Source organism: Poecilia reticulata, linkage group LG2 (assembly GCF_000633615.1).
Source record: "Poecilia reticulata strain Guanapo linkage group LG2, Guppy_female_1.0+MT, whole genome shotgun sequence".
Lineage (NCBI taxonomy): Eukaryota > Metazoa > Chordata > Actinopteri > Cyprinodontiformes > Poeciliidae > Poecilia > Poecilia reticulata.
The window spans coordinates 37,588,636-37,612,840 of record NC_024332.1 but is presented as its reverse complement, the minus strand read 5'-3'; the positions used below and the strand labels follow the sequence as shown (position 1 = coordinate 37,612,840).

Sequence of the window (24,205 nt, the reverse complement as noted above, 5' to 3'; positions counted from 1 at the left end):
ATATATACAGTATATATACCTCTGTTTTAACTTTCTACCATGGCTCATAATGCATCAGGAAAAATAAACAATTATTGGCTCTTACCGGACAGCAGTTGCTCCAGGCTCCCCAGGCTGACACAACGCAGTCATTAGGACAGGCTAAATAGCAAACCTGGGCCCTGGGAGGCATTTCCTCTGGATCACACATACTGTCGTCTGGGCTGCCATCCTCCCTGCTTGCTGTTCCCCTCATCACACACCTATAAAAAAAATAAAAAATAAAATAGCACTAGAAGCAGCTATATAACAAGTCTCGAGGGGCTGACATCTCAGTCCACATGGACTGAGACTCATCTTAAAGATTTTGACTCAGAGTGGATTGCTAAAAATTTGAAGTAATCTTATTTTAAGTGTTTAGTTTATATCAGGCCTTTGAGTTTTCTCTGCTTTTTAAAAACATCTTATTTTTATCAAAACTGAAGCACGAGGTCAAAATGTTTATTTACTTTCCACATGAAGCACTAGAATAATTTATTCACTCATCGATTTATATTCCCGTTATGTAAATAATTCCTAGTGTGCTTGTGTTGAGGTCTGGTAGGTTTTGACCCAAGGGGAACAAGTTTTAGAAATAAAAAAAAATCACATTGCTCATTATTATTTATTATTATTAAGGGCTATGCTATTATCCATTTATAACTTTTGGAGAGTAGCTAATCATAAACAAGTTTGCAAGAAAGTGACTGCTGTTACTTTTCATAGATATCACTCAAGGTTTTGTTTTCCATATGATTTCATCGATTCAGAATCTTCCAGTCTCAACAACTCATTATCTCCTACACAGAGTCTTACCCTGGCATTTCTGACTGCTCATTATCTAAAATGTTTGTTCCCTATTTACTAAGTCATATAGAGCTATTTACGTCTCTCTCTCTCTCTCTCTTGTCATTGAACGTTTTATATTAAAACTTTTTTCACTTGGAAACCACAATGGAATCAATGATGATTCCATTACTTATAAACCAACACAAATAGCATAAATAGCTCCAAGGAGACGCAGAGTGATACATGTACTGGAACTTATGATAAATACAAAACTGGATTGTGTGTCAAAAAGAAAACTTTTTTGCCAGGTGTGCAGAAGGACTGGTTTGCCGTAAACCACATTGAAGGATGTGCTCTGGTCAGTTGAGACAAATATACATGGCTATGTGCTGAACTCTATTTCCCTGCAGAAAAACTCAACATAAACTCACCACTTGATACCCTAAGCATCCAGCCACAGGCACAGTTCCAACAAATCATATTAAAGTGTTAGAATTGTCGAGTCAAATTCCAAACCCTGAAAATTGTTGTTCAGAGATGCTCTTCAGTCCGGCTGATTGAGATTAGTTTTTTTTGTTGTTGTTGCAAAGAACAGACAAGAGTTTCTAAAAGGTTTCAGGTCACTGAAGTAAATGCAGTTTTCAGTTTTTTTTGTTGTTGTGATAAGTATCACTGCACAAAAAGTGGCCCATTTGACCTTGTATATAAAGAAGCTTTTGTCATTTTTATTCCACTACATAATTATGCATTTTGTGTTGGTCTATTACAAAAACAAATTTCATAAAATACTGTGTTTATAACAATTAACAGTGGTCTGTGGTTGTAATATGAAAATATGCAAAAAGTTCAAGGGGAATGAATGTTTTTTATTTGATATTGTAGAATTTATTTCTGCTTCTCACGTAAAAGTTTAAGAACAGCCGTAATAACAGTACAGCTTTATTTAGGCTTCTGTTTCCTCTGTGACTTTCTAAGTGCCAAAGAGATGCAAAGAATGTGAAAATTATCTTTCAGCATTCGTTGTGAAGCAACAGCTTGTTGTGACCGTTTCCCCTTAGCGCCGCAAGTGTGAATGACAAGTGAGTGAGCGTGCTGCACTGCTGTTGCCAATCCAACTTCTCTGGTTGTGTGCTGCCAAAGCAGCCCAACAGTCTGCCAGGCCTATCCTGCACACTGACCTGATCTTGCGACTCTGGACTCCCTCTCCGCAAGCTGGCAAGTCGTCCACAGTGTTGATGGTGCAAATGGACCAGGGCTCGGTCCGCCACTCGTACTGGCCGCACTCCCTGTTGCACGGCACAGCCTCGTATACCTAAATGCATGCATGAGCAAACAGACACACACACAAACAAACACAGATGTGAGCAGAATGAAGGATAAATGCATGAAAAATAAAACCAAAATAAGTGAGATTTAAAAAAATAAATCATGCATATAAATCAGAGAACATAGACATACAAGGTATCCACTTATGCCACTGTTTTATGTTATGAGCAGAAAATAATCAACACGACTTTCAAAGATTTTTTATGGAATTGATCAGGAATGAAAGGTTCCTGCTCTCAATAGGGACCGTTTCTTCCAGCCTAACAAGAGAGCTGATGCCTTTAAGAACCTGTTTTCTGTGGCATGCAAATTCATAAAGCTCAGAGTGTAAAGCTATGTTTCAAAGGCTGCAGTAACGTTTATTTTCTGTGCCACAATGTGGAATGAAATGTTGCAGATCTGAACAAAACATCTTCACAAAGACATCTCAGTCACACAGTTTTTTGTGTATTTCATTTCAATCAAACCCTTAAATGCAAACACATATTGATGCAATGTTGTTTTTTTAAATCTTCGCAGGATATAAATGTCCCAAGTATACATTTTGCTCCTCACACAAATATTCTGGATAGGTATAGAAGTGGATAACCTAGCCTGCTGCACCCCCTGGAGCCTCCTCGTGTTGCTGCCATCTCCCATGATGCACACTCTCTTCTTTTCCTCGTTATAACTTCATAAAACCCATGTCGTATTAGTCTTTTTTTTTTTTGGTCAAGAGTCATAGTTTTCAAGAACTGGCAGAGAGAGGTTTGCAAAAAGTGGAGTGGATGCTGAATCATCCAAACTTGTGGGTGTTGTGTCTGATCCAAAATATTAGGCAATACCAAAAATATCAGGGTTTATCATAATGAACTTTTTATTACCCATAATTGCTTCATTAATCGTTCTGATTGTAAATCTCATTCAAAATGTAATGGCATTTTTGATAAAAAATTATGTTTTTAAATGTTTTGCAGGGGTCAACCTCCTTAATTCTGTATATAACTAAAAATAAACTGAATAGAAAAATTGGTTTTACATATTCAAGTTTCCATGATGTAAAATGTCTGCTTACTCAGGAATCTCAGTAGGATTCCCAGTAGGCATGTTTTGACTTTTGACCAGAATTTGAATCTCAGCCAGAATCCTTTCTGCATGGATTTTAAAAATGTTCTAATGCATGATGCACCGTGAAGATTAAGTAGATACACTAAATTGATGGAGAGGTAGTTTAAAATGAATATATTGGGGCTTTCAACATTTTTAACTTCACATTTTCTTCCATTTTGTGAGATGCGCAGAATTAACAACAAAAATCCAACAACTTCTCCTAGTTTCAGTTCTTTTTTGTGTGTTTTGAAGTTGCTTCTGCCATCTGTGTGCCATTCAGTCAGGGGTCTTTTTGCTACTCTGTGAGAGATGTCTGCAGTGACACAACGTGAATCTTTGCACCATTCTGATTCCAAATGCACAGTTACGACTTGTTTAGAGAAAAATGTTTATTTTTTGCAAAAATGTTTCTTGAGCTTTCATGTCAAATTGTACACAGCATGTGCTAAAAGCTTTCTTTTTAAAATTTTTTATTTATTTATTTTTTGCTTCAGGGTATATTAGATAAAAAAAAAAGGCAGAATGAGTCTATTTTTGTCAAAGTATGCATAACTGTAAAGAAACTCAGGCATGTTTTGAGATGCCAAAATTAAAAGATGAGAAAAGCCCTGGAGAAAGAAGCTCAACGGTTTCTCTTAGTCTTAACATTCTGCAGCAGCAAGACAGGGATAAAGGCTATTTTGTCCACACCGAAGGAAACCTATGTAAGACATGGCGAGAACAGCATGGGGTGTGTAAAATGGCAATGACCATGGCAACAGCCCCTCCAGCCAACGATGTAATTGGCTGGATTTTGAGCTCATTCACTTCTCTCCTCTCCACCGATGAATCTGGCGTGGGTGTGTGTGTGTGTGTGTGTGTGTGTTTGTGTACGCCAGGGAGCAGTCGGCACAATGCTTCTGTAAAACACATGTTTACTCTCAATCTATGTAACTGTCTGCCACGGTAAAAGGTACGCTCTTGAGGACAGTTTGTGGGAAAAGCTATGACAAGCTGTAATGCGTGTCAGCGAATGTGTGTGCGTTTGAGTGTTTGTGTGCTCAGACTAGAGAGTGGGAATGAGAGCCGAGTATTCCCTTCCCTGCGGGTCACACAGATGCCTATTACACACCGTCATCATCTCCCATCTGTCCCTGCAGATGCCCCTGCTGGGAAAACTGGCAACTTCCCTACTCCCTCTTTCACCACTACCACTGCATATAGATAGACAGTTTGTAAAAACCTGTAAAAAAAAAAAAAAAAAAAAAAAAAAGAACTTTTAGTCATTTACTATAAACATTGTTTACTGTCCACTATAGTCTGGATTTTGAGAAACACCCGTAATGAAAATGACAAGATTTCCATCATGAATCGGATATGAAACGGGAAACATCGTTATACTTCACAGCCGCAAAACATAAATATTTTGAAACCATTTTATTCAAACGGTCTAACAAAGCTTAAAACAAAAATAAAAAAATACCGAAAACTCATGCCCACTCCTTCATATAGTGAGGACGACAAAATCTCTGCAAATCTGTAAACCTACCACAGCGTTATAAACAAAAAGAGCATTTTAAGTGGAGAATGTTCAACGAATCTGTGGCAACACAGAAAAGGAATACAGTAAGCACTTTTGCAACAAAGATTATGCAGGAATTGCGAGTGAGCTGCGTGGTAGTAAACAGCAGGAGGACGGATTTCTCCTCACCTGACAAAATAGTCTCTGTGTTGGAAAACACAAGAAAACTTTCATACTAGAGAAGGAACAATTCAAATCTGTTGGATGACAGCAAAACACATTTTATCCCGTGGCTAGGAAAGATAGCTTGAGCAGGAAATCAACAGCCAGACCAATAAGGTAACTGCAGGTGCTCTTTGTGAAAATGAAGCCTATCATGTAGGTGACTATCAACGTTGTATTTTTTTTTCCTGTGTCTGAGCTTAATGGAGATAGTATTTAGCTGTCTGGATATTTCAACTACTCTTCTATAAACTACAGGTAGCGTTGGCATTGAGTAACTTTTAAGGGCCAAATAAAATGTTGATGCAAGAAAACTCGATCTGGAAATCTCAAGTCTGAGAGATATGACAGACATTATACTGGGAATTTGACAGATCCATTACTGGAGTGCAGATAAACCCTCATTAGCAAAAAACTGACTGATCACGTGAAGAAAAGTGAGATTTGCAAAATCACTCCATGTATCAATCATATAAAGACAAGTGAAGCAGTCATTTGAAAAAAAAAAAAGATTTCTGACACAATGGACATCAATTTTATAATACTGGTTGGAACAGCAGCAGGAATTACAACTTCTGTCTGAACCCTACGGTTTTTCTGTATTTTGAATCATTTTTATTCACAGGTGGTTATTCCCCACCGTGATGAATCCCAGACTGACTCAGGCTCACAGGGTGCTGTTTTCTTAAATCTACAAACTACTGCACACAGGCAACAGTTGTGGCATCTTCATCTTAACTGAATAAATCACCATATTAATTTTGACTTAATTAACTCAAGTTCAATCTGGGCGATTTGAAACCACTACTTCCTTTGAGTGCACACTACGTTATGCATCAAAAATAACACCGTCGCTCTTTGGTAGCAGCTGCGATTATTTCTTTACAATCAAACTTATATATATATACATATATTTAAACATTTTAGATATGGTAAAGAATATAAATGTTTTATTCTACAACGCTGGACATAACAGAAAAGGGAAACGTTTTAAACTAAATCCTACACAAAATAACGTTGGTGGGCTAAAGCTGGTGACTACAAAGACTGAGCAAAACCCAGAGAAAAATGTTGGTTTTTCTTCCAAGTACATCAAAGGTTACATTTACAGAATAAAGAAGAACTGGCAATCAGTTATATTCATTACACCCTGAGTGTCTCTATCCTCTGCTCTTTTGTTCTCCTTTAAAATGTTCTGGAATCAATTTTCTTTGATAAGCAATACAGGTGCTCCACCCTGGCTTAGTTTCTTTGAGCTCACTTTCAAAAACCTAACTGGCAATTTAGAATATAATGAAGAACTAATATTCTGAAGGAGATAAGAAAATGTAAAACGAATACAGAGACAATCGAAGTAGGTTTGGTTCGAACTATTCCTTAAGTTTTTAAGCTTGTAACCAAAGGACCGAGAAGACAGCAGTACGGGTGAATTTGACAGATCCGACATGCATTTTGTCCTCATTAGCTGAAGCAGAGAATATGTACACAATGAATGGCACTGACCTGAGCCTGCGTGGATGTCCATATTAGCAGTGCATGACAAGCCAGAAGTTGAGGAGGGAGAGAAAACAATATGATTATTAGTTTAGATTTAGCCTGCAGTGACATAAATGTATAGCTTTGCCTTAATTGAACTTTAAAAACTACTGCATTCTGCTCAGTGCTTCGTTAATGAGGGCAAAGGATGATTAGGTGCTTCATCAGCTCTTTTGGTCAAAACACAGTGATTCATACTGCTGAGAGATTTCTGAAGTGCCACAGTTAGCTGTAACAGCTGTGCGTTGGCTGTGCCTGCAGTTGAGGGGCAACTCCAAGAAACTAATTTGTCTGGAGATAGTGAGCGTGAATAAACATATGCTCATTTAGGCTGTGTGATCGCTTTAAAAACAAGGTTCCTACAAGTACATTTAAACTGGGGAATCTCTACTAATTAACTTTGCTATTATGTATTGTTTTTAGCGCCGTACAGGAGAATTTATGGTTGTAATTATGTTGTTTTCTATTTTACACTTTATACTAACTCCCTGCATGATACGATTCTGTAGGGAAGTTGACATTAATTGTCAAGGGCACAAACTTTCTTTGCACATTTCTGGACTAATTTGAACTGTTTTGTCGTTGGAAACAGAAGCACATTGAATTTTCAACCATCTGAGCCAAACTTTAAGATGACAGAAAATTTGCCAGGATGTTCAGGGACAACCTACCGACCCAAAGGCTCCACAGTCAGCAATGAGCCTGACCTTGTCATCGCCTTCCTCTGCAAGTTTGCTAGATTCTCATCTCCCTTCAGTGCTCCCTCTGGGATTTCTCCCATTGAACTCAATTTCCATGTTTCAATTTCAACTGGACCAATCAGCAAACAGGAGTAGGACTTATGAACAATGTGATGACAATTTTCTGAGCTGTTTTTTTTAGTCTGCCATGGGCAATGCAAGCAATCATTTCTCAAAGCAGAGGGTCCAGACTGCTTATGTGAAGCAAAGTGTAGAACAAGTGGCTTAAACTGCCATGAATATTAAGTCAGAAGGCCCCAAACAAAAAAGAAGCATTTGCTCCGAAAGAAAAACATTCAAGTATGACTTCAATTTCCAGCTGTACACACTCAGTCTGGAGACGTTTTATGATGTGATGAGACAAAATAAAACCATCTGACAAGATGAAACACTGAAGGAGTCAAACTGAGGCAATAAAAGCTGACCACACTCTAGCAAGTGCCTTTAAAAAGAAGAGAGGAGCGTTTTGTTGGCCTTATTAAAGGCAACAACACATGTGAGGTTTCTCTGCAGAAAACTGACACCTCTGATTTGTGATATTTAACCGAATGTTACGTCTGTCTGTAATTCAGACTGTGTGTTTTAATTGATCCTGTGTGGATCCAAGAAAACCCACAATAAATATACACTTATATACATAGTTCTTGTTTTAAAAGTAACTAAAATTGTTGGCTGATTATTTCATCCCGAAAGAAGAATGGTTTAAAGAAAATTTAACAAAACCAAAATAATATGAAATAAGCGGTACTGTCATCCTAGAAGAGAACAGTGAACAAAGTATCAGCTCAGAACAACATGATCAACAGTGAGACTTCAATGAAAGACCAGCAGCCTAAACCAATCCACAAATCTGCCCCCTGCAGCACATCAGCACTGTGAGATCCCTTTACTGTGCAGATCAAGGATGCCTGTTTGGTTTTCAGCTTGTCACACTGCTTTGCAATCACACTGTGTGTCTGCACAGATACATGGGAAGTTATGAATAGACCCACACAAACAAACCTATACAATACCTACATGAAAAGTGCAAACAGGTTTCACTGCTGGGTTTGTGTTTCAGTGCAAACACAGAAAATGGGACACAGGGATTTGAAGTAGAGAACTCCCCTTCAGATCTCTGTCACTGTGACTTTGTGCTTCTGCTGTAAGCAGGATGATTCAGAGGAGAAAAAAACCCCTGGTGGAATCTATTATCCAGCAATGATGACCTCTCAACATAAACAGCAAGATAAATCATTTAGACAAAGCTTACAGAAAATATATACATTTGAGTTCAGAGCAAAAAAAAACTGTTCCAGTGAAAATAAAACCTTTTTTTTTTTTTGCATTTTTGTTTGAAAGCTTTTCACAAAGTTTGATAATTGTTTTCATTTAAAAAAAAATGTCATAAAGCATCACACATTATTATCTAACTGTGAAGTGGTATAAAAATTATGAATGGAATTTAAAATTGTTTTAACTAAAAACAGTTTTAAAAAGTGCATGTTAATATAACCCCTTTACTCTGAAGTCCTTAAATGAAATCTAATGAGGAACTAAGCAGATAGGTCTTTTTAATAACTAGTCTTATGTGATCAACTATATTTGGTTGTATGAGTGACAATTAGGATTTGAGAAGGCTGTACGTCATTGGATCTAAATCTGATTATTTGGTATCAAAAAGAAAGAAATACGTCAGTCTATACTGAGTTTAGCTTTATTGGATTTGATATATTTGGGTAGAATTTTGAAGTTTAATGTTGTGAAGTTACTTTACAAAACTGAACTCTACTGAAAACTGAATAAAATGAAGACTGAAAGTCATCTCATCTCTAATATTATTTATTTTACAGGCAGTAAGAACCAGCCAGAAAGCACAGCTTTCCAACCCAAATGAATTTATAAATAACTTTCTGTTCTCGCCTTTGGCCATCAATTTGCTTTTCATCCTTGTGTTTTGTATGTGACTGTCTCTGCTTTATTGCCGTCTTCCTGTCAGATTTGTCATCACGCAGGATGTCGAACAAACATGGGCCAAACACTATTTACAGTATGTTTAATATTAACTTAGACCTATAGAGCCGTATCTGCTCTCCAGCGAGGAAACGACATGACTTTCTGTAATTGCAAAAACTGATTGGCTATCAAGCTTGGAAAATAATTCCCCTTTCTCGTTTGCTTTTGAATTTATTATGGCGAGTTAGTTTAACAAGACCAGAATGCATTAGCAAATATAGTTTACAGGCACTTAACCCTGTAGCACAACAACGACTGTGGTCAAACATCTTTAACACATGATGTCAAGTCTCCTCGACTTATTCAATTCAAGTTAATGAAATAAAGATCTATATTTCCAGCATCTCTGGAAACTTAATCAGTTGTCATAGCTATACATTACAAGCAGAATGCATCACTTGATACATCAATTGCAATCCGATGCAATAAAGTAAATATCAGTGATGTAACCTTTAATGTCTTGTAAACAGCCTATTCTTGTGGCAGAAAAAGAATGGCAAAGAAACTAAACAGCACCTTTGAGATTTATTTAGGAGGAATTTGTCTGGTTTTCTACAAGAATTCCACATGAAAAGCCATGTTTGGTGTCTCAGACACATATTCATTGTGTTTCTAAAATTATCTGGAACATGTACAGCTTAATTTCTGAACACTGTCATTGCATTGTTCCACAGCACATGAAATGTTTAAAGCTCTGAAATTGTTACATGTTGGCCTTTAAAAATAATGACTCAGCTAGACTATGTAATCTATGAAAACATCTTGCCTCCTCTCACTTCTCGTAATCTGCAGAAACGTACCATTTCCGGTCAAAAACATTTCCAATCAGGTTACAATATGCTGCATGTAACCTGATGAATGAATCTGATGTAATCATGTTGAACCAAATGCTGTTAGAAATGTTAGTATAAAATGGTAACATAATATTAATAGCAGCCTCAGCTCAGCAGAAACACCCTGACTACAGGTTTTCTTTCCTGGAATCTATCAAAGTGATATGGAAGCGATATGAAAAAAACTGTTGTCCAATGAGACAAAAACTTTGAGTTTTTGTCTCATTTCAGAAACAAGTGAACAGACTGGAACCAGCTCCAGTTCATCTCTGGATCAATAATCAGAGATGGAGCAATAAACTGATCAGACTGATTCATCAGCCAGCAGAAGAATCGATTCAGCGGAACTGCTTCTGGTTCCAATGTCTTCTGATTGGACCTGGACCTGGACCGTCCCTGCTTTGACATTCAGATGGAAACATTTTACTCTCACTGGTATTGCCTCTCTCAGAACTTTACACCTGTACTCTCCACTGTCTCCATCAGTGGGCCGTGTCAGAGTCAGACTAAGGTCTCCAGTCTTCAGGGGGTCTTCATCCATCTTGGTTCTGGTTCTGTAGAGCCGGTTCTGTTCTTCAGGCTGATCAGAACCGTTCTGATACACATGGACCTTTATCACTGGTTCAGGTTTGAGGCGCCACCACTCCACCCTATCTCCTCTTAGCAGGTCAGGTGTTGTTGTGAACGGCAGCAGAACGGACTCCGCACCCTCCTCCACCTCCACCTGTTGATGTCTAAACAAGAGTTTAACTTTCTCCTCCATAAGGATTTCTCCATCTCTGCTGTAGACTCTACAGGTGTAGGTTCCAGCGAGAGTGGGATCTCTCAGAGTCAGACTGAGGTCTCCAGTCTTCAGCAGGTCTTCATCCATCCTGGTTCTGTAGATCTGGTTCTGTTCTCCAGGCTGATCAGAGCCGTTCTCATACACATGGACCACATCATCATATCCATCTCTCCACTCCACGTCTACAGGCAGATGATCTATAGTTCTGCATGGCAGCAGGACAGACTCCGTTCCTGAATTCACCTCCACCTGCTGGGCTTTGACCTTCAGATAGAATGTTTTTGCTCTCAGTAGTTTTCCCTCTCTCAGAATGAAACATCTGTACATTCCACTGTCTCTCTTTGTGGGATGTTTCAGAGTCAGACTGAGGTCTCCTGTCTTCAGGGGGTCTTCATCCATCCTGGTTCTGCTCCTCCATAGCCAGTCCTGTTCTCCTGGCTGATCAGAACCGTTCTGAAATACATGAACCTTTATCACTAGTTCAAGTTTGAGGCACCTCCATTCCACTGCATCTTCTCCCAGTAGATCAGTTGTTAGTCTGAATGGCAGCAGGACAGACTCTGCCCCTTCCTCCACCTCCACCTGTTGGACTTTTACCTCCAGATGAACCTGTTTCGTCCAAAGGATGTTTCTTATCCAGCTGGAGGTGTTTATGTCTCCATCAGTGGGACATGTCAGGGTCAGACTGAGGTCTCCCGTCTTTCGCAGGTCTTCACCTATGTTGGTTCTGGTTCTGTAGCGCTGGTCCTGTTCTTTAGGCTGATCAGAACCATTCTGATACCAAAGGACCATCCTGTTATTGGCGTCCCTCCATTTCACCTTAACGTCTTTAGGGAGGCGGTCCGCTATTTTGCAGGGCAGCAGGACAGATTCCTCCCCTGAAATCACMTCCCCCTTCTCCAGCTCTATCTTTGTTTCCGAGAATAAACGATGCCGGAAATAATAAAAAAGAGCTGAAGCAACATTTAAAACAGTTAGAATTAGAACCGGAAGAACCAGGAGTTCTTTGGCCCAGGATGAAAATCGCTTTTTAACCAGCAGCTCTTCACTTGTAACTCTGTTTTCCTCTGTCACTCCTGACGCTGCAACTGTAGGTTCCAGTGTCAGACGTCTGCAGGTTGGTCAGATTAAGGCTGAGGTCTCCGGTCTCCAGAGCCTCAGCCTTCATGGAGGTTCTGCCTCTGTACAGCTGGTTCTGATCTATCAATTGATCTCCTTCCTGCTGACGCTGATGGACTGTTGACGGACTGAGGACAGAGCGGCTCCACTCCACTGTGGGTCGGACCAATTCATCTGTAGGAAACTCACAGAACAGCAGGATGGATTGTCCTTCAAGCATCTCCACTGCTGAGGCCTGCAGGGACACGTGCAGGATGATCCCAAAAACAATCATTATCTTCATCTTTCTCTCCAAAACAACTGTGTCTTTAATCATCTTCCATCAGCTGATTATCTCCAGTCTTTTCAGGATCCAGCAGCTCTCACCGAGTTACTGACACAGATCAGTTCTGAGGAAAGACGAGGCTGTTCTGTTTCCTCATTGTTTGACACCTGAATGAAGTCAAAGTCCAGCTGAGGCAACTGTTGCTGAGCAGTGATTGGTTGTTTAGCTGATGAGTCACAGCTGATGAAGTCAAACTCCTGACCCTAACCCTATTAGAGGACAGTGAGCAAAGTATTGGCTAAGGACATGAACAACAGTGAGACTTCTATCTAAGAAAACCAGTGGCCTAAACTAATCCAGAAATCTGCTCCCCACCCCCAGCACACCGGCACTGTGAGGTGCCTTTGAGGAGAGCCAAGAGGAGTCCTAGCACTCACAATCATGCCCATGTACATGCTCCTTAATGTGCTAATGGTAGAGAAGCACAGATTACCTGGTTAAACCTGTAATGACAGAATGATCATTTTAACGTATAAAAATAATATCTTAATAAAAGTTACATTCTGCAGCTTTACACAGTGATGTAAATGTATGTTCTCAGCTGCACTCTGAAGAGCTCTTTCTCTCTCCATCTTTCTGCTGGAGAGCATTTTTCCCAGCTCTGTATAAGAGTGCCTGTTTTGTGCTTGGTTACCAGAAATGGATCAAGGATCAGAGATCAGCACCACATGTCAAGCTGCAGGCTGCTTCTCATTTCCAAACCCCCTCCTCCATTTGTACAGGCCTTCATCTCCATCAATGCAAGATTGTGCACTCGGTCGCCAGTTCATTCCATTCCAGCCACTATTTGTTGTTTTGAATCTCCCTGTGCTCTTCCCAACCCCACTCCTCGTTCTGCGACCACTTTCCACCAGCTTGACTCCACTATCCCCCACTCATCCTCTAAAACCATCCCATTCCTCTTGCTGCTCAACTTGATCATGGCTTTCCCCCTGCAATCTGCTCAGCAGTAACATCTCCATTCAGCCGAGCTGTTTTCCTACATCTATTTGTAAAATCAACAAATAAGTGCTTCCCAGTGCCAAAGCATCTCTGAGACTAACTAACCTTAATAAAAAAAAAAAACTTTTTATATTCACACTAACCTTAATATCATTATCTGAAGTTTTCTGCCTATTTTTCTTTGCATTTGTAAGAGGTGTGTCTCCTATCTCTGGTCATTTTTATTGCCACAGGTGTGAAGTAGCTTAAAGGAGAGGATAAATATGTTTGTCACACCTTCACAACATAAAGGTTTCTAGGATGTGATAGTCCTACTAAGAAAATATGTCTGTTTTCCTATGTATATATTTGTACATATTTTTTATGTATTTATTTTTTGCTTCTTCGCCATCTCAAAGAAGAGAAATAGGTGACCATTTGCATGCTCTCGCACTTTCTGTTGTATTTAAATACAGTCTTTATTTATACTGTACATAAAAATTTATCAACTATGCTTATTCTTTTATACATTTGGGAGCTTGTAATTTATATAGAATTTCTGACAGAACTGCATGCAGAAGGCTCGGATAGGGTTTTTTTCAAAGCCATAAATCGACCTAATTCTCCCGTTTGTATGCATCTAAAGGTCGCACGGTAACTGAAATGCACAGAGAGACAAAGCTATTATGGTAATAAAATACAAACACTGAGTGCAACATGATATTAAAGTCAGTGATGTTACTTTCTTATGTTATTTTAATATTCACTCCTACGTGTAATGAAATGTGTTTTCTTATTAGCACATAATAGAAACAACTGATCTTTAAAGCTGAGACCATGTGTACTTCAAAGCATTAGAGATGCTGTAAAGTGTAAATATTCTGAAGAGCAAATGTCAAAATTATTCCAATTTGCATGTCTTATACCAGTAGAAAAAAATATATATTTTATTAGCTAGCAAACAGAAGGAAAAGGTAACATGCCTTCACTAGTATCTGCCACTACTTAATACCAAAAGTATTTCCAGATTTACGCAATTTATGCTAAATTTTTTTAAACTGATCACGACACAGCTTAAAATGTACAATAATTTTAGACAATTTAGACATTTTACACAAATAATCTGCAACAACCGCATACAATTATGTTTTAAATAACAATAAACATCCAATATTGTTGAGTATAAGCTTATGCAATTTTCCTGTATAACATATTTCAGATGTTTACTACAGTACATTAGCTACATTCTCAGTGTACCTGGTCATGTTGAGCTAACTATAAATTGAATGATGAATAAACCGCCTGAACTTTGGAGCAAATGAAGCTTGAATGAAATCGTAATCCTGGAGCTTTATTTCTATTTCCTTTGTTTTGTTATCATCCCTTTTCATGTCTGCTGTACAAAGGAAGACGCACAAACATCCAAACAGAGAAGGTCAAGAGAAAGTGTTGGACTACTAAATCGTAAAAATAGGAAAAAGAAATGATGACTGTCATATTTCAAAGCAGCAGGAAAGAGCTGCTTCTTCCTCTGTAGGTGGTGAAATGTGGCATAACAGCAGCTGTCAAAAGCACTTCTGCACACAGTAAAAGAAAAGTGGTGCATATGGCTGACATGTTTGTCCTCTCTGTCACTCACTATGTATTTAGGATAAWAAAAAAAAAAAAGCTGATATACTTGAGGTCACATCATTCCAGGACATAAGTTTTAGAACATCATTTTAGTTTTTTCTGCTTTTTACCACAGTCATATGCTTTATGCAAAACAGACATAGCATAATCCACAAAAAAGGGGAAAGAAAGTATCAATGTATTCAAAGTGAAGAAAAAAAATAGCCACATGATTCTGTGTTTTGTATGATGAGTCATATTTGCCTGTTGCCATAGTAACATGATAACAAGACACATTCGATAGCTTAGATATTAAAAAGTCTAAAATTACTGAATTTGATATTAAAACTTAAGAAGTTTTAGAAATAGACATTTTGGCTGCAGAATTAAAACACGTTTATTCTTTAAGAATTTCAAGTTTTAGAATTATATAGAAATATGAGGGACAAAAAGGACAATTCTGCTCTAAAACTGGGCTGTCTTTCTCCACTTATGAAATTTTGCATTATTGAGCTTTTTGTAGCCATTTAAATGCTTGTGGACATTATTTTTTCTTTTCATGTGTTTACATCACACAGCCATGAAAGATTCTATATTTTTATGTTATTTCTAAATCTGTAGAGTTTCCCTTTAATTTGCAATAAAGCATGCTTAAGTTGGTATTATATTAAAGGTTGAATTTTTCAGAGTACCTTTAACAGATTGTTCTGAAGGAGCTCTAGGATCTGCAAAACTTGTGAGGGCCAATTTGCACTTGAAATTTTCTATATTTCAGATAGTCTATTGAAAGTGACCACTTCATCCACCCTGTCAGAGCAGGAACATTGTTTTGTACAATGCCTTGGCAATCCTACCACTGAACTCAGAAGAGTCTGTCTCTCTGATTTGAGTCATTTTAAAAGTTCTTGATGTTCTCGACTACTTAGCATCACAACATCAAAACTCTCCATTTAGAATTTATACAGTTTATTATAAAATAGCTCTGACAGCAGACAGTTATGACTTCAGGAACATGTTTAAGCCCCCATTACAGTAAAAACAAAAAAAGCCTTCTATCGTCATCCATGCTCCTTTGAGAAAATGTCAAGTGAAGGGATTTTAAAGAATATAATCTTCTTCTAGACTGGATTCCCAACCAGATTGCAGTAAATAAACCCATCAAGTTCAGCAGCTTTGACCAATTTGCACCTCTAATGTAAAACCTCTAATGAGGCTTTACTTGAAACACAAAGAGCAACATCTGTCAAGAGGAATCTTGCCAAAGGACATTTTCATCAATAGGTGATGATGGAGATGTTGAAAGACAGAGAAATGCTACATACCTTCAATAGAACCAGTGAGAAATGAAGTGCATTGACTGTTAAATAGGTATTGAACCAAATGCAGTCTAAACAAATTGCACTCAAAAGGTTTGTCCTGAGTCACAAGTTTGTAAGACAATTATCACTGACACTGACCAAACGTATGTAATCTTCCGAATTCGAAGAAAGTTACAAAAAGATCTTTAAAAGTGATCTCACTAAGTTTTCTGGCATCATTTTGGTGATTCTAACTAACATAAAAGTAGAGAATTATGATCTGATTTAACCTCAAAAAGTGAAGAAAAATGGGTGTGCATCTTTTTATTTGTTGTATGTAAATACCTAGAACATAGTGTGGTAAGATATGGACTAAATAGAGAGGGAAAATTGAAACAGTTAAAAAATATGCCTTAGAAATATGACAAAAAGAAACCCAAAACAAAGCTGGTAAAATTGCTTAAAGGTATTGATGTAGAAAAAGGTATTGGTGTAGAAAAAGGATTGCTCCTGTTTGTGGCCATATGGGAGAATCATTTCATCTGTGAGCTATGCTGAAAATTATACACTGAGTTTGTCCTTGGCTCAACACAAAATGATCTCAATATTATATCTGCGCCAAGGAAATAACACAAGGACGAATTCAAAGAGTAAATGAATGGAATACAAAACCAGAAATGCCTTAACTGCAACTATCAACATGGGAGCAGTTGTTTTGCTGCAGATCTGATATAATGCTTGAAATGACGTGTACTGGTAAATGTTTAGTGAGTGTGTGTTGCTGTTTTGTTTGTGAACATATCGATGCTTCCAACATTTTTACCCACTGTTGTCCTGCTTTGATAGCCGTTTAGCACAAAAAAACAAAAAAAAAACATTACAAAGGCACGACCATGACATAATCAACTATTACTGCGCTGAAGATGACTTACTAAAACATTTGGAAACAAGAAGAAAATCTTCCAGATTTCGCTGGTTTTAGTGACTATTTTATGTGATTTATCTTTCTGTGTGTGGTTATTTTCTGCATATCCTGGTGGATATGCTATTGCTACCCAAGAGACATGCCAAAGACTTAAACATCAATAAGCTTATCTTTAACAGAGCTTATTACATCAGCCTGCTGCTACACAAGAACTTCCCCAATAGTAACAGAATAAAGCTAGAGATGACAAAGAATCATGTATTTATGTCTCGTATCCAGAAGGACGACACAAAGCAGAATATCATCTCGTCACGATTGAACAGCATCATATGTTCTTCAAAAGAAATGTTGGATTACCAAAACTATCTATATGACCAAGTGCATGACTTTTCAGGCATGTTTTCTTGTAATGGAAACTCTGCCAACAACACCAACAGCCTCAATGCTCAATTGCCATGCACACCGACAGCCCAGTGAAGGGAGCCAAGACATCGAATCATGACATGAAAGCACCAAATGCTTAATTTGTTGTTGTAGGGAGATTGACAGAGGACTGTTGACAACAGACATACAAACAAGTAGGGAAAATAATAAACCATTCAGGCACATCAGCAAAAACCCAAAGGTATCAACAGAGAAGTTGTAGTTTGTGAACAACCCTAATATTAGATCTGTCATTGCTTGGAGTCACAGGATATTGTCAACAGCTGTGGAGGAATATGTTGCTCACACATGATTACTGCCTCCATGGATCTGTGCTGAAGTGGCATGACAAGATAGGAAGATCTCAAGCTCAAGTCAATAAAGATTTCTGAAGAGGAAAAAAAAAACAAGCAGAGCAAAACTGCCTTAACACATCAAGAAAAGTTTTTTGCAGCCCAGCATAGAAAGAGACATGCTGGGATTTGTGCTTACAATCTGAGACGTTTAGCAGAGACACTGTGTCAAAAAGCTGAATTTACAGTCATGTGAAAAAGGTGAGGCACCACATGACAGCTTGGGATCTTTTGTTATAGCAGGATTTATGGAAATTTTTATATAATTTTCAACAATATGTAAAATCGTATAAACAAAACTAATCAATAAAAACAGAGCAATATTTCACTATGCATTTTGTGAAATGGAATAAAAATATAAATTTATGAGGAATACATTTGTAAACCTTTTACATTTATTCTAAATTAAAAATGCTAAGATTACACACAGCATGAAAACATCATTATTCATCATTGTTCATCAACATCTATGCACCTTTCAAAATTTTACATTGACTGTATGTTGAAATCTCTGGTATGATCTTTAAAACACACTTTTTTTTTATAAAACGTGTGGCACAGCTGTTATTTAAATCCTAAATGTTAATTGTGGATAAATATGATTGTTCTTCCAAAAGCGAGGCACTGACATTTAGAGCACTGAAGAAAATGCAACAGAAAGGTTTATATGCAGAGTCTGTTAAATAGCTTCTCTCTTGCAACCAACAGATCATTATATAAAAGATAAAACTTCAGACAAATCAGTTTTATAATGCTTTATAGTAGTAAACCATTAAAGATCTTCCCAAAACCTCAAAAGTGCTCCTGATAAATTCGGTTAATGTTGTCTAGTTCACATGTGAGTTTCTGGGTGTTTTGAGTGAGAAATGATCAAATGTATTACAACTACCTCAAACTACACCATGCTTCCATAAAATGGACCAATTTTGAACATTGGCATCAGTTTTATCTCACATTGCTAAAATGTGAGCTAAAACATTTTAGCTCACATTTTAGCAGGTAAATCAACGTCCCTGCTCATGTCAATGGTAAAGTGAGGTAATCCAAACTGATCCAAGGTAGCTAGATAAAGAAATACTTTCCTCTTAGATATTTCATAACTGCATTTCACAAAGAACCTCAGAGTGAATGCTAACCTTTCTAACTTCTGCCTCCAATTACAGTTGCTCCAATAGACATTTGCAAGTACGTACTCTAACCTGCACCACACTGAAGTTGGCACACTGCTGCTAGGTAAAGGCCAATTTAACTTAGTCCACTGCTGAGTTGAAAGCATTGAATCAAACACTAATGTGAATATATTTTTAGGCAGGTTGAAAAGATTTCCAGGTTGGAGGTTGAACAGCATTTTCTCTATCACAAAGGCTCAGGAAGCAACATGCTTATCATAATTTCATGTAAGTACGTTGTTGTGATTTATGTTTCAGCTCGAATTCTGCAGAGGATCTACGCTCAAACGTCTGCAGATTACACAAAGTTTAAACAAACAGGCAACACTTTTTTACAGTAGCACCGCTCTGCTGTACGGTACCACCTTCTTCAATAATATCATCATTCTTCCTTAAATCACTGGGATGTTATGAATTCTACTTCAGCCCCAATTACCCTCCGTAAGACTCTCCCATTCTGGACCTAAATCTAAGCAGTATTCGTGCGGTCATGTTGTTGTGGGATATTCATTTTCACATTTTCACATACAGCTCAGACCACCTGACCTGCTTAAACAGGCAACTTAGTGAGTGATTACAGAGAAAACGCCACACCTTTTTGCAGACAGCCTCCTCTCGAGTTTCCATCCATGAGTTTTTTTTAGGTATTTGCTAATCTTTGAAGGTATTTTGTGAAGAATACTACAAATGTACATAACATCTCATCGTGTCAGACAAACGCTCCTTAAAAGTATTCATGCAGTCTGCATATACAAAAACCGTAAAACAGAAGTGAACTAGATGAAGTGAATTATCATTGCTGTTTATGGGCATAACTGCATTAAAAAACAAGCACACAAACTTCCGACCAATCACACAACACATCACACAGGGCTCTGCACAAAATAGCTCAACCAAACTTGGTGCTGAAAAGGGGAGGCAGATCCCTCCCTGCGAACAAAATAATGCAACTTTTGTCACACAACTAGGTCGACGAGAGTCAATTTCTATAGTTCTGGTGAAGTACAGGAGGGCCTTCAGTTTTAACTATCTCAGTATAACAACTACTTGTGAAGATACAGAGTTTAGCAATCTAGCTGACGGTGTTTTTTTTTTTAATATTTAATAATAACACCAAGACCACAAACAAAAATAAACATGCAAACAAAAAAAGACTCCTTTTTACTAGATTTTTTTATACTGCAGGTATATTAATGCTAATGATACAATTCATGATGTCATAATTGGCTCCTGGAGTTGATGGAGTCAGTGTATGTGTTGTAAAATGGAGGGGGTCTGGGTGATGATACGGGTGGCAGACTTCTGAACGGTTTGAAGTTTATGGAGGCAATTCTGTGGGAGACCGTAGAGAAGAGAATTACAAGACTGGAGGTGACCAGGCTACGAACAAGGACAGAGATGAAGTGAAGGTGGAGGGAGGGGCGGAGGCGATTTATGGAAAATGGAAATAAGCACATGGGACAATATTATTAATGTGGGATTGAAAGAAGACGATACCGCCATGGAAGACACCCTCACCATATACCCGAGGGGGAGATTGAGGACTGTCAATCAGGGAGAAGTTATTGGTTTTAAAGAGGGCGGACTGCTGACAATTAGTAAAATTTCAGTTTTATCTGAGTTTATTCCTACATAGCAAAGTACAGGTGGTAACAATTTCAGCCCATATTGAAATTTTGTTAACACAAATATCTGTGAAATCTTGATGTGAACTGAAATTTTGCACAACACAGCTGTTAAATGTGAAATCATGTGAGAATGGAGGCAACTGGCAAAACTCTGCTTTACATATAAAGCATGATAAAACCATAAAAACAAAAACTGTTTACAGATTTATGTGAATTACGTGAATTAAAAATCCAAAATACACAAAGACAAAAGAAATAATAAAACTCTGGTAACAAACAATGAATGTTGCTCAGTTGGGCTGTTCCAGGTTGGATGGAGTGCAGGTATTAACAGAATTAAAAAATAACTGTGTGACTGGCACAGAGGCTACAAGACAGTGCAGACAGTTCCTTTGTATTATGCGGAATGTGCATCCACCACTGGATAGCTGAGCACTTGACAGGAAACACATGTGGGAGTTATGATGAAATTCAAATGTCTCCTGTAATTATAGTTCCAATTTGTGCGTTTCTCTGGGAGCTCAGCTTTGACATCTGTGTGTCTTCTATTACAATCTCTCAGGGCATCTTGTGTCTCCTGGCTGCCGATGGTGGGATTGTAAAAATAAGCGTGCGTGGCCTAAATTTGTACGCCACATGTTTTGTGGGTTTAAATTGTAAAAACAAACCAACACATTTAAGAAAATCATTATGCTCTGAATAATCTGAATCTGAGTGGTGTTTTTTCTAGGCCGTAAGGTCCTCTTTGTGGATGATCCTCGACACTCAACATGCGCTCACTTCAAATAAATAGGGGCTTTGCAGGATCATGGACCTTGCTCAGAAAGTTGTGCATAGGATTAACGCACAAAGTAATTGATTTTGTAAAAGTGTGCACGTCCACTTGTCCATGCAAACTTTCCTCAATGCATCACAATCAGTTTAGAAACGAGTGCACTTGCTGGCTGTGGAGAGCTTTATAGCCATTTTTATCAAATGATAAAAACCAGCCAGCATGTTATCACCTGGCAAACAGCCTTGTAATCGGTGCATATTTAAATCATCCATGTAATGTTAAAAAAAACATACCAATCATCGTCGTATATAGTGCAGTGGGAGAAGGCTGTTTCAGCTAATATGCACTCATGAGGTCAAGCAGAACAAGATCAACTATTATATGTGACATGTCAGATTTAAGCTATTTTAAAACTAGTCAATAATGGTTTGTTGTATGGGTGCGAAATGCAAACAAGTCAGCGAAGGGGCAAATTGAGAATGATAGAGATGGCATGTTGGGGAGAGCTTTAACAAAGCAACAGAACCTAAAAGAGATTAATTGCAAATTATCTGCCTTACATCTTTAGATGGAATCAATCTGAAAAAATATTGGTATTGGTACCAGATCTAAAAGTCTTAAACAGATGTTGGCTGCAGGCAATGATCTGGATGTCCTGGGTATAGTTAAATGGGTCTTATTAAGGAAGTAAGACCTTAATTCGCAAAAAATGTTGCATAACGTAGTATCGTATTACAGTATGTTTAAAATGATTATAGGCTAGAAGATGTGTTTGCAACAATCTCTAAAGTTTAAAAGTTGGCTAGAAACTTGGTAAGGATCTTSTCAGTGGACATTTGACCTGTTTCAGAATGAGCAGTCAAACATGAAGTTTGTATCTCATGAAGTTGTGGATGAAATCAGGATCCTAGACAGAATGACACTGCACAGAAGGAAAAAAAAMGTCCAGTCCACTAGATGCTGCCCCTCTTCGTCATTGACCAGCAGCAGAGCTTTGAAAGGCTTCATGGATATAAGTTTCACTACCTTAAATGTGTTCAACATGGACATGCTCTGACTCAGAGTAAAATAAGACATCAGTTACTTAAATCCTGGACCTAATTTCAGGTGGCATGTAAATTGGGCTGTCCGTGTTCCTAGTCATTCAATTTCTCACGCGCGTCCAAAGTGAACCTGTATGCCGACTTCTTCCTACTGTTGAACGTCGTTGTCAGAGCAGTCTAAACACCACCATCACCMGGGTGAATTTATCACCTTTGTGAAATATATTATCACTTTTCTGCAGTATAATTGTCATGTTATAATGTGATAGTGTTCAAAAACRCACTTATTATCTGTGACAGCAACTCAATGAGGTAAATAAGGTTACTTTCACACATGTAAGCACATAATATATACATATTTTTTTTGTTGAGCCAGGATACCCAAATTATTTCTGTTTCCTAAATAGTAGACAGAATAGCTAAATTAAACAGTAGTAAGCAGAATAATGTGCATTCTTTTATCTTTATGTTTAATATTACTTATCTCAAATTTATATGACCAAGATCATTATGCTAACCATTTAAAAAATTCAGAATTTATAATTGCAAGTTGAGACGGCCCAGATGATGACATCATCATAGATCAATTCACAGCGTTTCTGTTATTTAGAGGCAGAAGTGACAACCTATTTTAGGGCAACATGTCAAACACATTTCTTCCTAGTGTGACATCATGAAAAAATAAATAAAACTGACATGAAATTACGAAAAGAAATTTGCAAAAGTGTAGCTCATGACTGGACATGATTTCCAAATGTTGAAAGATGAAACGTTCATCTGCCATCACATCATACAGGAATGAGAGGGAATGAGGGGGAAAGAGAGAGAATGAGAGAGAGTGTGAGGGATTCGGAGGTGTTTTTGTATTAAATGTGCATTCAAGACTACAAGTGAAACATACAGTGAATGTGATGGTTTAAGCTGGTAGGTAAAAAATTTATATCCATGCTAAGCTAAGGCGACTGAAAAAAGAAAAAAAGTCCTAATTTTAAAAGCAACACACAAAAAAATGATAGTTTACTGTTTTTATATGCAGTCTGGGGGAAAAATGTGTTTTTGAAGAAACATCTTGTGGTCTGAAGAAACTGAGATTGAAGTGTTTTAATATGATGACCACCATCACACTGGAGGAAAAAAGGGGAGACACAGAAGCATGACATCCGAATTGTGAAGCAAAAGCATTATGATGTGAGGTTAATTTGTTGCAGGTGGGCTAATGCACTTAAAAAAAATAAGATTCAGCTGAAATCTTGAAGTAGCATCTAAAGAGGTCAGACAGGAAGTTAAAGCGTGGGCACAAATTGATCTTTTGAATAAATAAGTACCCTAAGCGTACAGCGAATTCAGTTACAAAGTGGCTTAAGGAGAACAAGGTCAGGGTTTTAGAGAGGCCATCATAAAACCCTCAGGGCAGAGCTGGAAAGGTGGAACCTGTGAAAGAATATCCAAAATGTTTGACCAAACTCATTCTGTTTGAAAAGGCAGTTTTAGAAAACAGAGTTACATGAAACATTCTGAAATTTAAGAAAGTAAAAAAAAAAATCTCAATATTCTGTCATTTACCAAATAGAAATAGTTTTTATAGTCCTATCTAAACTGAAACTGAGAAAAACATGTATGTGATCGTATTTAAAACAGTTAAAAATCTCTTATGAAACTGTATGTAAATATCTTGTTTACACTGTCAATAAACTTTCTTTTACCAGGAAAATTAACCAGATTATTATTATTATTTTCAACAAAAAACCAAATGTAATGTCTTGCCCTCGGTAGACAGTTTCG

At 37.7% G+C, this 24,205-nt stretch overlaps 1 protein-coding gene across 5 annotated transcripts in view; it reads right to left on the bottom strand.

The window, feature by feature from the left end:
* thsd7ba (thrombospondin, type I, domain containing 7Ba) overlaps positions 1–24,205 on the bottom strand; it is a 199,710-nt gene that overhangs the window by 25,852 nt on the left and 149,653 nt on the right. For 4 of the 5 annotated variants that reach the window (XM_008403104.2, XM_008403129.2, XM_017303716.1 and 1 more), the window contains 3 exons: positions 6,449–6,454; positions 1,986–2,119; positions 86–242 (listed from right to left, as the gene is read on the bottom strand). In XM_008403104.2, coding sequence (XP_008401326.1) covers positions 86–242; positions 1,986–2,119; positions 6,449–6,454 — 297 coding nt within the window. The remainder of the gene's footprint in view (positions 1–85; positions 243–1,985; positions 2,120–6,448; positions 6,455–24,205) is intronic. The other variant, XM_008403136.2, reaches the window with a different exon arrangement.